General features: G+C 38.0%; 2 protein-coding genes across 5 annotated transcripts; both read left to right on the top strand.

Annotated features, from left to right (window-relative positions):
* The first annotated feature begins 977 nt into the window (after window positions 1–977).
* On the top strand, window positions 978–1,857 carry LOC133844052 (dynein axonemal light chain 1). Of its 2 annotated transcripts, XM_062277879.1 has the most exons (4): window positions 978–1,045; window positions 1,110–1,237; window positions 1,300–1,411; window positions 1,466–1,857. In XM_062277879.1, the coding sequence occupies exons 2-4, from the start codon at window positions 1,203–1,205 to the stop codon at window positions 1,766–1,768; spliced, it is 450 nt and encodes a 149-aa protein (XP_062133863.1). In that variant the 5' UTR covers window positions 978–1,045; window positions 1,110–1,202; the 3' UTR covers window positions 1,769–1,857. The 2 variants fall into 2 exon arrangements, with proteins under 2 accessions (XP_062133863.1, XP_062133862.1); XM_062277878.1 differs by lacking the exon at window positions 978–1,045 and having other exon boundaries at window positions 1,061–1,237.
* A 2,001-nt stretch (window positions 1,858–3,858) lies between these two features.
* On the top strand, window positions 3,859–15,259 carry LOC133840731 (pyruvate carboxylase, mitochondrial-like). Of its 3 annotated transcripts, none has more exons than XM_062272757.1 (8): window positions 3,859–4,062; window positions 8,842–8,959; window positions 9,022–10,531; window positions 11,296–11,343; window positions 12,385–12,782; window positions 12,841–13,100; window positions 13,162–14,191; window positions 14,253–15,259. In XM_062272757.1, the coding sequence occupies exons 2-8, from the start codon at window positions 8,861–8,863 to the stop codon at window positions 14,499–14,501; spliced, it is 3,594 nt and encodes a 1,197-aa protein (XP_062128741.1). In that variant the 5' UTR covers window positions 3,859–4,062; window positions 8,842–8,860; the 3' UTR covers window positions 14,502–15,259. The 3 variants fall into 3 exon arrangements, with proteins under 3 accessions (XP_062128741.1, XP_062128740.1, XP_062128742.1); XM_062272756.1 differs by having other exon boundaries at window positions 8,839–8,959; XM_062272758.1 differs by lacking the exon at window positions 11,296–11,343 and having other exon boundaries at window positions 8,839–8,959.
* Window positions 15,260–16,107: the final 848 nt, after the last annotated feature.

Genomic DNA, 16,107 nt, shown 5'->3' with positions numbered 1-16,107 from the left:
AAAATTGTTTATTAGTTGTTTATTTTGTATTAATTAGTTTTTAATAACCTTAACTAAATTTTTTTACTTTGCAACTTAAATGATTTATAAGATAAACATCATTCCCATATTTAAACTGTTTACTTTGAGAAAACTTGAGACAACAAAACTCTACAGTTTTGGATGCATTGCTTTCATAAATGTTTTCTTTCAATAACTACAATATTTTTCTAACAATTAGAATTTTATTACAATTTAATATTAGTAAAAATATACCTTTTCGAATTGTATTTTTAAAATTATTTGGTTGTCTGTTTTTTTTTTCTTATTAATTAACATGAGCACTCAAAATCGAGTAGAGACCAAATTTATTAAGAATCATGATAATTTGCACCTGTTTAATTAATAGATAAATAAAAGCGAACTATTTTTAAAATTTGAAGATTGTAATTTTGTTTTTGTTTTATCATATTCATGTGAGTTACCTGCAGAAATTTAATTGAAACCATGATAAAACTAAATTATCAAAGTATTCAAATGGGGAATGCTTTAAAGTTAATCCATAGAAAGCATTTCCAATGCTAATTTCCATTTAAATTAGACCAAAATGTCTTATCCGTTGGCATATGCATGTATATGTATGTATAAGTATTTGCAAATTGCGATTCTCACTTTAAAGTTAGAAGGTCACTAAGCCGTTAGCTTTTTATAAATATTTTGGTTTTTTGGGCTTTGAAAGTGCTCAATAACCTGTTTCACTTGCCGGCCAGCTCAATGGCCTCTGCGGCCTTGTTGGGGGATTTTGCCCTCCCATCATGATGAGAGGCACGTCGCGATGTCTGTAATACCCGCACTTTCCAAATTGGGTTTTAATCGAGAACTTAATGTATGTATATTCAGCTGAAAACTGTGAAGTTGGAGGAATTTTAAAAACATTTCTAGATTTAATAGTAAGGACATATGTATGTATATAGCATATATATTATACCTTTTTCACCATATAAACAATATAGAAAATAAACTGGTTGCTAAGGACAACGACATTTTTTTAGCGAAATAAACTTTGGTGAGTAAATTCAGAATACGTTTGAGTCAGTTGGAAAATAATGTCTAAAGCAACAACAATCAAGGAAGCACTCAAACGCTGGGAGGATCGGGAACAGCAGAATTCGGTCAATGCCAAAGATATTGATTTGCAATTTCAATGGCCACCCATCGAGAAAATGGATAATACCCTAGGAACGTTGGTCAACTGCGAGTAAGTGTCATGGTACTTTCTTACCTCATTGAACATTATAGCAATATTATATTGGATTTTAGGAGAATCAGCATGTCGACGAATATGATTGAAAAAATCTTCGGCTTATCGGGCATGAAGTGCTTAAAAGTTTTGTCATTATCGCGTAATTATATAAAGCAGATATCGGGATTGGTAAATATTTAAACTTCTAATGTCTTAGCATATTGATTACACTTAACATTTTAGGAAGCTGTCGCTGATACTCTGGAGGAGCTGTGGCTAAGCTATAATCTGATTGAGAAACTTAAAGGCATGACCGGTCTCAAATGCCTGAAAGTTCTCTACATCAGCAATAATTTAATTAAGGATTGGTCCGAGTTCAACCGCTTGGCCGAAATTGAATCGCTTGAAGATTTAGTGGTAGTTGGAAATCCATTGTCAGAGGGTCTGGATGAGCCCACCTGGAGGGCTGAGTGCATCAAGCGTCTGCCGACTATACGAAAGTTGGACGGGGAACCAGTTGTGCTAAAGGAGGAACCGATTTTGTAATCTAGTTATGTTCAATTATTGATATTGTTCATTGAATTATGAAATTATGTTAAATGATGATAATATATGCCTCAATATTGTTTACAACATTGAATATAACTTTAGGGTGATTTGAAATGTTTATAAGTGTAAGAAGATTGGGGTAGGAACATTCCATTCAATATAACCCAATTGAGACCCCGACCAGCTTAAGTTCTTCTAGTGCACTCGCTCCATATACGCGAAGATAAGTTAATGTTCAAATTTAGATAAGAATGTATGTGAAATCGTAGACGAAGCTGAATTAAAATCAAATATTATCTAATAAATAACAAATGCTCGACGTCGTCTGGTGGAATGTCCCACTCCCCGAACGATGACACGTGCTGTGCGATTTGCGGCCTCCGTTGTTATACTGATATACTGATATGTTGCTGCTACCGAATATATGAATCAAAAATTAATGCCAGGGATTCAAGGTAGCAGCGATGCCCTACATTTTAGTTTTGCAAGAATCGGAATTTAAAATATAATGCGTATCTAATTTAGTATTTTTTTATTTAGAAGTATTATTTTATTTTGTAATTATTTTTTAAGATTATGAAAAATCGTTACTTATGATCTCATCGTTGCATTTGAAAAAGAGACTCTCTTTAGGAGAGCGACTATAAAGAGTAAACGAGGTAAGAGGAAACGAGAGAGAGTGAGAGAAAGATGGAGTGACTTTTTTTTAAGTATGTTCATATATTGAAGTTTCTGAAATGTAATGCATGTTATTGAAAAATCAATACGTATAATCTTATTATTTCACTCTAAGGGTGAAGGATAGTAAATATTACTACATAAATCTACTATTTAGTTCAAGTTTCCTCATGGGGTATACATAGGGCAAGCTCTTTGATAAGACCTCGTAGCGTAGTCAAAATTCTAGTCTGGCTGTCGCCTCTGCCAGATTTTTCGGGACTTGTGCGCGTGCTTCGTTAGCCGGCCTGGTTTATTGTGGTGGGATTGTTGTTTAACAACCTGCCCTGTCTGGCCACTATATAAAATCGTATGACATTTGGGCATAGTCATCGTCGATGGTTCCGAACCAGATTCGGCTACTAATTCAACGAACGAACGAATGTCTCGGCGACCTTCGGCAAAGCGACGACGATAATGGCAGCTAACCGACTCTATTATCGTCTCTATCAGCGGGGCTTTCGATTGGGCCTGATATATACTATACATATACAACGACCAACACATACAGACACTCGGAGATGTGTCGAGATTTTTCTTTAATTAATTATTACCAGACGCTTGCTTATCTCGAGTACGAGCCTTATAGAGCGTGTTTATATGACAGTATGTCTATATATATTTACATGGCGAAAGAAGGGAAATTGTTTTGATTACCTGTCAAATTCCTGAACGTTTGTTGGTTGCATCTCTATAAAAAATAAGATAATTGCCCTTTAAGGCGCAGCTTGCAATTGTTTTCAGAGGCCCAAACAACACGGATACATATAAAATTATGTATGCCCTTTTAAAGTATCTTGATAGTTGACATACAAACATACATACTAACGATTTGCGTGCTTTGCACACTACTTTGCATATTAGACAAACACACGCGTAAAGGAATATTTTCACATGTATGAATGTGTGTGCATAGTGTGCAATGTGTGTGGGGAGGTGTGTTTATACGTTTGGGCACCACTAGATTAGGGGGCTTGTGAACAGCTGTTTTTCTCTCTTTTACAAACTTTCTTGGGGTTATGTTAGCACACTCTCTTCGCTCAGCCGGCTGCTTTCTGGTGCTCTCTCGCGACTCGTGTCTCGCAACAGACATGACACAAATATTCGTCTTTAGGACAAAGTGCAGGTTTTGTTTTTGTTGTTATTCTGCTTGTTGGCCGGCCACATGTACGCACACACATGGAAGCTACGAGAGCCGGCTGAAGCAGCAGTGCCAGAGAGAGCAAGAGAGAGCAAAACTGAGAGCTAGTCAAAGCGGAGAGACTGTGAATGTGAAACAGCCACCGCCAGTGGATGAGGCAGCAGCAGCGACGGAGGCAGAGGCAGAGGCAGTGCCAATGCTGGCAAAAGTTTCAAGTTTTTTTAGACGACGTCCGTCAGTTGGATGTTCAGCTTTGGTGCTAGCCGTACGTAGAGTTCGAGCTCCCGGGGTAGCAGCACAATATATTCAGAAAGCAGAGACAGTTGTGAAGTGAAGTGAAGTCAACGTAATCGTACCGAGGTGTTCTACCTTCCTAAAACAGAACCTCAGCGAAGCAATACAACCAAAAAAACACACGCATATACTTTTATATGTACGTATGTAAATTATATGAACAAATCGCTAATTCTAGACAGTAATTTTTAAATTGCATGTGTTGTTGTTTTTTTTATAAAATCGTAAAAAGTTCTATGATTTGAAAATCACGCTAATTTACTTAACATTCGTGCGGTAATACATACATAGTATACATATGTATGTAAGAGTGTGTGTGCGCACGCTAACTTACAATTGTCTTTCGTCTTATTTTGAGCGTTAGAGATTTCAATAAAAAAAAAAGTATTTTCTACGGGCTCAAAAGGATTATAACAAGGAACAGCTGTCCTTACATAGTGATTTATACAGTTGCGTATACATACATAATGTATATACACTTATTGCCGGATCTATAAACTTCTAAATAAAAAACAGCCGGACTGACATATGTATGTACATACTATGTACATATGTGTAAGAATGTAAGAGTGTGCTTGTACATTGGACATTGCTTATTCACGTGAGATAAGAGAAACGCTGCAAGCTAGACAAGCCCACATACATACATGCATATGTACACTATGTAAAATATATACAGCATTTGATTATGTGTTTATTTTGCTATTTAGTCTACATATTTTTTGTGGAAATCTTGCTGCTGTTTCGGGTCCACTTCAATGTGCCCTATATTAGTGACCTTCTTATGGTTTCGCTGTCACCCAAAACGTGCTTGCCAAACACATTTACGCACACTCTTTTAATTATACATACATATGTGTATGCGTATGCGTGTGTGTGTGCTTGTGTCTGGTTTGTATGTTTGCGCAAATCGGAAAAAACTACACGCAGAAACTAGCGAAAAAATAGAACATAGAAAATGTTTAGTATTATTTGTGAATTTTGCACAGTTTAATTAACATATTTGATTTGATTTGATTGACATAACATTCCAGATGCCAATCAATCAGTTGAAGTAAAATAAATTAGTACTTTCACACATACACACACATGTATGCTAGGTGTGCGTGTGTGTAAGCGTGTAACGACAATGGGAAGCATTGCGTGGTCTCAAGTGTGATGATGATAGTCTTCCTTCCCGCTTACTCCTACAGGCAACATACGTTTGCATGTTCTATGAATATTTTGTCACTTGATCATATTTATGGATTATCAGCAAGCAGTCCAGAGAAGGCGTGGCTGGCTTTCATACACACACACACATGTCTGAAACGTCTTTGACCTTAACAACGTGTGCTCAAGATCGTTTATAGATGTATATGTATGTGAGTGTATACATATATGCTACTAACTGTGGATGTGTGCGTGCACAGTAAAAGTGAGCGGCACTCAATAAGCAAAGCAAGCAGCGTAATCGCCAAATCACTCGACCGAGTACGCTGTGTCTACATTCTAAAGCGGCCGTCGTCGTCTTATTATTGCAATAATGTGTTCGTATTATCATTACATAATCGGTCATTGCGGCAGGCACGCAAATATGTACACACATACATACATGAGCATTTGGGCATTCTATTGACATGGTCAACAACATGCACATTCACTTACAAGCAACTATATCGGTGTGTATGTGTGTGTGTATTGTAAACAAAGGAGAAAGCTCTTCATTTAATTGCAGGCACCTTCTGCTTCAAGGCGAATATAGGACCACAAGAACGATAACCATAGGGTGTGTCTGTTCTCCGTGTCACAGGGCGACCCACCCCAGACTATGATGGCAGGATAGTGTCGTGTAATTGACATGTATTTCTATTGCTTTATGGGCGCTTTTTATTGCAATAGTCGACCGTAGTCGACTGGCAGATTCCCTCCCTGCTACTTTTTTACTTGTCAAGCGGATGTCCGACCAAATAGAAAATGTGACTGACAACTGAAAAGATTTTCAATTTAAAGAAAATTAGATTTAAAGATTCGATTACTCACTCTCGACTGGTTTAATGTTTTTAAATTGATAAGAAGCAACAAGCAGTTGACAGCCGTTGCGTAATCTAAACTGCTTGATGAACCCCTTACTGCATATGCAAGCAGTGTGTTTGCTTGCAAATTCAATCAAGCCTTATCACAGGGTATTTCGTCGATCGTATTCCATTTGTATAGCACTCTGAATTGTTCGAGATAAAAGCATTGATTTATGGTGGATATAAAATTAGTTGAATGAAAATATATGTGGCGATCAAATACACAAACACGCATATTGCAATCTTGATGCGCATATATAGTATAACGTTTAATGAATGTAAAAGCGATCTTACGTGTTTTGTTCGTCGAGTATTTTATACTAATTATTTCGATGGCAATGATTTAAAAATACAAAAATCCGAATCTTAATGTACTTAACCTGTATGCAATTATAATGAGACAAATATGGGTACAATGCATTTGAACAAATATTATTATTTGTACCGTCTGTACATATGTTTTGTGCTTTGTTATTGCAAATTGTTTTTTATTAATCACGTCATCGTTTGTGTTCTGCTCGACTTATATTAAGTAATCGATACGTTGTAAATCGTTAACTTTTATTTTTTTTTTGAGAATGACGTATTTTTGTAAGATAATACAACTTTGCTTAAACATAAAAGAACTTTATAAGCATCACTATATTATGCGGCATTTTTCATAATCTTCTTTTATGTGCGTAATTTATCTACGCATTATCTTTCTCGGGCATACAAACATAATTTCGAATCAAGTTCATCATAAAACATACTAATGACAACAGTGTCAATTTTTGTTAATTGACTTTAAATAGCTTTTCGTATAACTCTTTTTTATACGTTCATAAAGAATATTTTTTGTAAACCCTAAGTTTATTCAACATTTAGCAGCCTCACAGACGCAGCTATGTTTGTTAAGGGTAAATAATAGTACAATGTATTTTCGGATTTAAAGATTCGGGCATCGACCAGTTGGAAGTTGCCCCCTATTGATATTGATACGGGAAACAGCAATAATATCGCACAGAAGTGAATAATCTTGTACAAGTGTTAACACATGTATTATTGCACATATAATATATTAATAAATATGTGTGTTCGTGTGTGTGTGTGTGTGCAGGCATATCAACTGCCAGATAGACAGAGAGATAAAAACAGAAACAGATAATGAGCAGATAAACTAGTTTATTAACACCTCACGATTAAATATATAAACTCATTCGCATTGTTGACCTTAGTCGACATATGTATGTCTGCTTTTAAATCTATTATGTTGATCGTATATTATATTGTTTGTTATTATTTAATGTCCTTAGATTGTGGGCGTGTCATGTAACGTTTATTCCATTCATTGGAGCACAAAGAAGTAAATGTTAGGCTTAATGATTAAAGTAAAACAAACTATAAACTTTTAAAAATAATGTAAATTAAAATGCTGATTGTTTGTATTCTATGTTTCGTAAAGTTAATTACATAATGAATTAATTTGTTAGTGAAAAAAACTTAAATCATTAATTTATAAGAATTAAATTTGTTTATAATAATTCCGTGGTCACTATTATAAACGTCTTCATTAATCTGCAATGAAAAAATAATAAAAATATTATTGTACAAATTTTAAGGTCAGCATTTTAGCATTTAGCTTGATTTTAATCTTTAGAGATTTTTTGAAATTGAAACACAATTCAATACTTTTTATGTCTTTATATACTATCACAATTGAACAAAAAAAAGTTTCCCACATATAAAAAAAAATATTATAATAAAAATGTCGTATATTAACATAATTAGCAACTAAGTTTTTATTATTTGTAGTTAAAAATATAGAATTTGTACTCGAATAGTGATCGGAAGTTCCTCAGTCGGAAGTATGCACTAGGGTTAGATTGCGATCAGAGCGCCGAGAGCATTGCGATCACTCGCATCACGCATGCACTTTCTTCCCATATCATCGTGACGTAGAGATCGTTTTGTGCCCTCGGGTGCGCCGAGTCGTTTAGTTTATTTTAATGTCGTGACGTTGCCGACTCCTTTTCATTCACACACAAATACACATTCAAGATTTGTCTATTGAGAGGTATTATAAAATTTCCGCGCTTTGCATGCGGCATTTTCGACCTCATTTAGTATAGACACATGACATATATATAATGAACATCTTTATATAAATAAATTCCACACACGTGACAAGCATTAAGACGCAAACACGATGTGATGCTTTATAAAAAAGATTTTTGTCGCTTTTTTTATTGCCGCACTCTTATAAAATTATGCAGAAGGTAAAATCAAATTATATTCTCTAGATTTATAACTGTAGGTTTTCAATTAAGGCATTTTTGCGAATTCCAATAATCTACAATTATATTTTCAACAAATTATTGTGCAATCGCTTGCAATATGTAATTAAAATGCAAATATTTGTGGGTTTATTTTTCTGCTGAGAGGATAGGCATATTTGACAATGATCATAAAATATTTGACAGATGTTTAGCGACTAAGAGAACGAAATCATATGCCTTATAAATTATGCAATAATTCCACAATTTACTGTATTCAATTTATTTTGTTGCAAGCTTACTAGTGTAAGCTTTATAAATATACATAAATACATAGGTTAATCTGATATACTAGAATGTATACGTTCATTAGACGTAAACGGATACAAAAATTGTATTCATGGAGAATGGTCGCACTTAGGGAACTGTAAACACATTACGTATTTGTATTCTTGCATTAACAATCGGAATAGTCAATAGGAACCTTCTTGTTAAGTTACTAAATTTCAAAGTTATGTGTAAAATTAAAAATTATTCACAAAGCAAATTGATAATGTCTTGATCGCATCCTTATCGTTAATATATTGTTTTTTCTCCTTACAGCAGTAATTGAAGCGCAGCCACAATGTTCCTGCCACAGTCCCAAGCCGCATTCAGGACCTTGCGCAAGGCAACGCCACGCGTGAGGCTCTTCTTCATCAACAAGAATGCCTACTCCACACAGGTGAGTCTAGAACAAGCTCTTGACAAGCTCTTCCTCTAATTAATATTATTTGACTTCGACAGGTGGAATACAAACCCATTCGATCGGTGCTGGTTGCCAACCGTGGCGAGATTGCCATTCGTGTTTTCCGCGCTTGCACGGAGCTGGGCATCAAGTCGGTGGCCGTTTACTCCGAGCAGGATAAAATGCACATGCATCGCCAGAAGGCCGATGAGTCCTACATGGTCGGCAAGGGTCTTCCTCCCGTGGAGGCTTACCTCAACATTCCAGAGATTATTCGTGTGTGCAAGGAGAATGATATTGATGCTGTGCATCCAGGTTACGGTTTCCTCTCTGAGCGCAGCGATTTCGCTCAGGCTGTTATCGATGCCGGTCTTCGATTCATTGGCCCCTCTCCCAAAGTGGTGCAGAACATGGGCGACAAAGTCGCGGCCCGTATCGCTGCCATCGAAGCCGGCGTGCCCATTGTTCCGGGCACAGACGGTCCCGTCACAACCAAGGAGGAAGCATTGGCCTTCTGCCAGAAGCACGGTCTGCCAGTGATCTTCAAGGCTGCCTACGGCGGAGGCGGCCGTGGCATGCGTGTGGTGCGCAAAATGGAGGAGGTGGAGGAGAGCTTCCAGCGTGCCAGCTCAGAGGCCAAGGCAGCCTTTGGCAATGGTGCCATGTTCATTGAGAAGTTCATCGAGCGTCCACGTCACATTGAAGTCCAACTGCTGGGCGATAAGGCCGGCAATGTGGTGCATCTGTATGAGCGCGATTGCTCCGTGCAACGTCGTCACCAAAAGGTTGTCGAGATTGCCCCAGCTCCCCGACTGCCCATTGAGATCAGAGACAAGATGACGGAGGCAGCTGTCAGGCTGGCCCGGCACGTGGGCTACGAGAACGCCGGCACTGTGGAGTTCTTGTGTGATGAGTCTGGCAACTTTTACTTCATCGAAGTGAATGCTCGTCTGCAGGTGGAGCACACTGTCACCGAGGAGATCACGGGCATCGATCTGGTGCAGTCGCAAATCCGCATTGCCGAAGGCATGACCCTCAATGAACTGGGACTCGCTCAGGAGAAGATCTTACCTCGAGGCTATGCCATCCAGTGCCGTGTTACCACCGAAGATCCTGCCAATGACTTCCAGCCCAACACCGGTCGCCTCGAGGTCTTCCGCTCCGGCGAGGGCATGGGTATCCGTCTGGACAGCGCCTCCACATATGCGGGTGCCATCATTTCACCCTACTACGACTCCCTGTTGGTTAAGGTAATTTCGCACGCCAGCGATCTGCAGAGTTCCGCTTCCAAGATGAATCGTGCTCTGCGCGAGTTCCGTATCCGTGGTGTCAAGACCAATATCCCCTTCCTGCTTAACGTGCTGGAGAACCAGAAGTTCCTGCACGGCGTGTTGGACACTTACTTCATCGACGAGCATCCGCAGCTCTTTAAATTCTCAACCACTCAGAATCGTGCCCAGAAACTGTTGAACTACCTCGGAGAAGTGCTGGTAAATGGACCTCAGACTCCTCTTGCGACCAGCCTGAAGCCTGCCGAGGTTACTCCTCATGTTCCCACAGTGCCATTGGGTAAGTAGGCTTTAATTGAACTCAGGTTTAAGGCATGTTGCTTCTATTCGGATCCACGCTTGTACTTGTTGCTACCAAAAAAAAAAATGGTTGTTGCTTTACTCAACTGTTCCTTACAGCTTTGACCTTGATGGGGTCAACATTCAATTCTTTATTTCTGAATGTTTGGGGTCTTCAAAACATGTGGAAAGTTACATTGTCTTTTCTATGTAAACTCACTATGCACTAAGCACTTTGGACAAACTTTACAAGTTGTGGGGTTACTCAAATTTGAGATTACATAATTCAATGGCAAAACTAAGATTTGAATAACCCTCAACTAGAAATCTTGGGATTTCAAGACTGCAAGAGAAAACTTTTAACTGGGAAACATTTACAATACATTTGCAAATTAATATTTATAGCCAACCCTCAACTATATTCTAATGATATTTATAAAACTCTGTGCTAAATTGTACTTAAACTATCTGTTGAAATTTTGAATTGTTCTATATATATACAACTGTTTTGCAAGTGTATTTAAAACTCGGCGTGCCGAGAGACGCTGTTTTATCTTTGTTTGCTATGTTTTAATATACATTACTTGATGTTTTACTTTTCTATTTACTTTATTGTTTCTAACATTTGCTATTGACTCAAATACCAAATGCAATCGCTTTTAAAACCACAAATAAACATAATACACACACAAATATCGAAAATACCTCCTCCGTCATGCTCATAAATGAAATGCTGTCATGATTCTCATGTAAATGAAAATGAAGACCTGTCTCCGGAAGCGTTAGAGCGTGAGAAGAGTGGAGAGGCGAAAGGTACGTTTAAGTTGCAAGTCTCTTTTGAGAATGTACGTATAAATATCCCGTCACTTTCACATGTAAATAGAAATACATTTGTAATTTAGACCCTAATTGAAAGTGGGCGTAATAAATAAGGTCAGGTTTGTTTCGATCCCAGTATTATTCGCTATTCAATTCCATTTCCAAAATTACCAAACCCAATCCCTTCACATATAATGTTATTGGAAAACTATTGTCATTGTCTAACCAACCCAATTGAAACTAACCGCGATACATTATTAACACAAACTAATTACATTATATAACGTAGGATGAAGAGAGGTAATATTTTAGAAGGGAAAGTAAAGCTAAAACAAAATCGTTTTAGTAATGGTCTCGAATATACAATGGTCTGTTCCATCGGCCTCTAAATCGGAATACAAATTGGTAATTTCTAGTTTTGTGTTCACTAAAAAAAATATTTCTAAATTTTTAAATACATTGAAATGAACATAAACTCTCGTAAAACTTAAATAAAAAATGATCTGCGCAATGAACATTATATTCTCTCAGACTCATGGACATGGCGAGTTCACATTTTTATATTATATTTTGGTGGTCAATAATTTATATGTATTTGCTTAAGCTGTTTACCCAATATACTCTACTTTCACGTATTGAACGGGAACAGAGTATAAAAATCTGAGCAATGAAAAATAAAAATCTTCAACATAATCTAATCTACGCAATTCGGTAAAAAAAAACAGCAAAAACCCAATTAACACAAACAGATTCATTTAATATTGTTTTGAAAAAACAATTAAATCATGACTTCCATTTTACATTTTTCGTCACTGCTTAATAAATATAATATATTTAACTTTTAAATAAATGTTGTAATTCTGTGCTTGGGGCTAACGCGTTGTTTCGTTCGGGTATTTGGGCTTGTAAATGTGTTGGGCCATCAAACTGAACTAACTGAATGTTGTATGCTTGTCAATAATCCGATATTAAATGTACTTCTCGCCTATGTGTGTTACATTGATTTAAGATAAGACTTTGCTTGATTCCGTATAGTGACAGCACCACCACAGGGTCTGCGTGACATCATTGTGCAGCAAGGACCTGAAGCCTTCGCCAAGGAAGTGCGCTCCAGGAAGAACCTCATGCTCATGGACACCACATTCCGCGATGCCCATCAATCGCTGCTGGCGACACGTGTGCGCACCCACGATCTCCTCAAGATCTCTCCGTATGTGGCGCATAAGTTCAACAATCTGTACTCGCTGGAGAATTGGGGAGGTGCCACATTTGATGTGGCGCTGCGTTTCCTGCACGAGTGTCCTTGGGAGCGTCTGGAGGAGATGCGTAAGCGCATTCCCAACATTCCATTCCAAATGTTGCTGCGCGGTGCCAATGCCGTTGGCTACACCAGCTACCCAGACAACGTTGTCTACAAATTCTGCGAACTGGCCGTGAGTAAATGACCGACTTAAAGCGAACTTATTTGAGTTAAAGAATTCACATTTGTAGGTGCAAACTGGCATGGATATCTTCCGCGTCTTTGACTCCCTGAACTACTTGCCCAACCTGATCATCGGCATGGAAGCTGCAGGCAAGGCGGGAGGTGTTGTCGAGGCTGCTATCTCGTACACTGGCGATGTGAGCGATCCCAAGCGTACCAAGTATGACCTGAAGTACTACACAAACTTGGCCGATGAGCTCGTCAAAGCTGGCACTCATGTGCTGTGCATCAAGGATATGGCTGGTCTGCTGAAACCTGAATCTGCTAGGTAATGATTGATTGATGAGGAGGATCTAGTAGGTTTTATTAACATTGACTATTATTGTCAGGCTTTTGATCACCGCCATTCGTGACAAGCATCCCGACTTGCCCATTCATGTGCACACTCACGACACCTCAGGCGCTGGAGTTGCTTCCATGTTGGCTTGTGCGCAGGCTGGCGCAGATGTTGTCGACGTAGCCGTGGACTCCATGTCGGGCATGACTTCGCAGCCAAGCATGGGTGCTGTGGTCGCCTCGTTGCAGGGCACACCCCTGGACACACAGCTGAGCTTGAATGATGTGTCCGAATACTCGGCATATTGGGAACAGACCCGCACACTCTACGGACCCTTCGAGTGCACCACGACGATGCGATCGGGCAACGCTGATGTGTACTTGAATGAGATTCCTGGTGGCCAGTACACCAATCTGCAGTTCCAGGCATTCTCGCTGGGTCTTGGCGACTTCTTCGAGGATGTTAAGAAGGCTTATCGTGAGGCCAACTTCCTGCTGGGCGATATTATTAAGGTTACGCCATCCTCGAAAGTTGTTGGCGATTTGGCACAGTTCATGGTGCAGAATCATCTGACCAGCGATCAGGTGCTGGAGCGCGCTGAGGAGTTGTCATTCCCCAAGTCGGTGCTTGAGTATCTGCAAGGTTACATTGGCATTCCCTACGGCGGCTTCCCCGAACCATTGCGTTCCCGTGTGCTCAAGGATATGCCACGCATTGAGGGACGTCCAGGTGCAAAGATGGAGCCATTGGACTTTGATAAGCTGAAGGCTGAACTCAAGGAATCTCACAGCAACATCACTGACCGTGATGTCGTCTCGGCCGCTTTGTATCCCCAAGTTACCAACGAGTACTTGCACTACCGCGAACAATATGGTCCTGTGGACAAGCTCGACACACGCATCTTCCTTTCGGGACCCAAGGTGGGTGAAGAGTTCGAGGTCACATTGGAGCGTGGCAAGACATTGAGCATGAAGGCTTTGGCCATGGCTGCCGATCTCAAAGCGAATGGCAACCGCGAGGTATTCTTCGAGTTGAACGGCCAGCTTCGCTCTGTTCACATTCCCGACAAGGAAGCCATGAAGGTAAACTAGACATTAGATTATTTATTATTCCCAGTTACTAACAATAATCTATCTTTCACAGGAAATTCGTGTGCACCCCAAGGCTAACAAGACATTGAAGAGCGAGGTGGGAGCCCCGATGCCAGGAGATGTCATCGATATTCGTGTTAATGTTGGCGACAAGGTCGAGAAGGGACATCCGTTGGTTGTGCTTTCAGCGATGAAGATGGAAATGGTCGTGCAGTCGCCAATTTCGGGAGTTGTCAAGAAACTTGAGATCACAAAGGGCATGAAACTGGAGGGTGATGATCTGATCATGGTCATCGAATAAACACCGTTGCTGTTCCATCCACGCAAATAGTTAATATGTGTATATACCCATACCTACATATGCCATATACCATATACCAGATACATATACAATATACAATATATGTGTGTGTGTTGAGCGTGTTATCGTCGTATCAACAACAACATTTCGATCTATTTACCTTAAGTCAAGCGATAAGCGATAAATGATAAATCTTGTTTCTCTGATATATGCATGTCTTTATGTGTATATAATCGGGACATATGTATGCATGTATGTAAACTATGTACGTGTAGTTGTGGTACTTTTTGGAAAAGTTTACAATATTGCTAGGTAATACTTACTGTACTTGTAACAATTGCGCACAAACAATTACTGTTTGCATTCAATTTTTTAATTTGTAACATTTTTAATTTTAAAGTCATTGCCAAATTTTTTATGAATGTTTAAATTTGATTAGATACATACATACGTATGATACATATTTTTATAAACTGTGAAATACAAGTTAACTGTTCTAAACTAAATAAATGTTATACAAAAAACGAAAAAATGGAAAATGAAGCAGATGTAATGCAATTCTATATCCAACTCAGTAAAAGAGAAACTCTCAAACTCTGGTGCCTAATACAAAATATTCAGGATTATGCAAAAACAATAATATACATATGTATTTATTTATGACCATATGTATGTATGTATTTATGTGCATGTGAAGAAGCTGCAGTCAAAAGAAATATATTCTGATAAATATACTAATCTACATATATATTATATAATATATAAAGTGTTTGTCCTGGCTTAATGACTGACTGACTGAATTATAACGCACAGCTCAAAAAATATATAGGATTTTGAAATTTGTACACTATAAAATGTACATAACTTGATTGCGCAATAAGGCCGGGTTGGAAAATCTATGAGAAGGCTAATTTTAACCGCCATTTATAAAAAGATCAAGTAAGAGACTAGCTTGAGTATTTGATGACGGTGAAAGGAATTAAAAACCTCTTTTAAAACATTTGAGCGCGTTGTGTAGTTGTGTGTTGTAATAAAATTTCATGGGGAACATTTAAACATTACATTTTTCATTTAAATTGTTCATCATTAATCCCTCTCAAACAACTGTTCAATAGATTCTTCTATTATGATCAGAATATTCGATAACAGAAAATTATCGAGTAGCTATAAATATTGCGTGTAGAGTACGCATTTATAATTTGTGGCAATCTCCGATCACTAAAAATAAAGAAATAATTTTTGAAACATAACTACATTTTAATTTATTTAATTTTTATTTTAAATCAAATTTACTACTTTTTCTTATCGAGTATTTCGTTTGGTTTATTTTCTGGTATTTATTTCTTGTAATATAGAAAAATACTATCACAAGATTCTTTAATGATGATCTGGCATCACTTTTCAAATATGGCGCAAGATAAATCCAAATTCAAAATCAAGTGTAAATAAATACTCGAATGCATGTTAGTTAAAATATTAAATTAAATTAATAACTAACCTTAACGAATAACAATATTTATATAAAAGAAAACATCTAACTTCAGAAAATTAAAACTACTCTATTTTGCGGGGGTTTAAGGCTGAACTAAAAGCTTCCTAACAGTGT

This window comes from Drosophila sulfurigaster, chromosome 3 (assembly GCF_023558435.1).
Source record: "Drosophila sulfurigaster albostrigata strain 15112-1811.04 chromosome 3, ASM2355843v2, whole genome shotgun sequence".
NCBI lineage: Eukaryota > Metazoa > Arthropoda > Insecta > Diptera > Drosophilidae > Drosophila > Drosophila sulfurigaster.
Note: the sequence above shows the minus strand (reverse complement) of the source record. Positions and strands in the feature narration are given on the sequence as shown.

Coding starts and splice junctions, on each gene's coding strand:
- LOC133844052 (XM_062277878.1), top strand. CDS start 1,086: ATGTCTAAAGCAACAACAATCAAGGAAGCACTCAAACGCTGGGAGGAT. Junction 1,238..1,299: donor GGAACGTTGGTCAACTGCGA/GTAAGTGTCATG, acceptor ATTGGATTTTAG/GAGAATCAGCATGTCGACGA. Junction 1,412..1,465: donor TAAAGCAGATATCGGGATTG/GTAAATATTTAA, acceptor TTAACATTTTAG/GAAGCTGTCGCTGATACTCT.
- LOC133840731 (XM_062272757.1), top strand. CDS start 8,861: ATGTTCCTGCCACAGTCCCAAGCCGCATTCAGGACCTTGCGCAAGGCA. Junction 8,960..9,021: donor AGAATGCCTACTCCACACAG/GTGAGTCTAGAA, acceptor TGACTTCGACAG/GTGGAATACAAACCCATTCG. Junction 13,101..13,161: donor CTGAAACCTGAATCTGCTAG/GTAATGATTGAT, acceptor TATTATTGTCAG/GCTTTTGATCACCGCCATTC.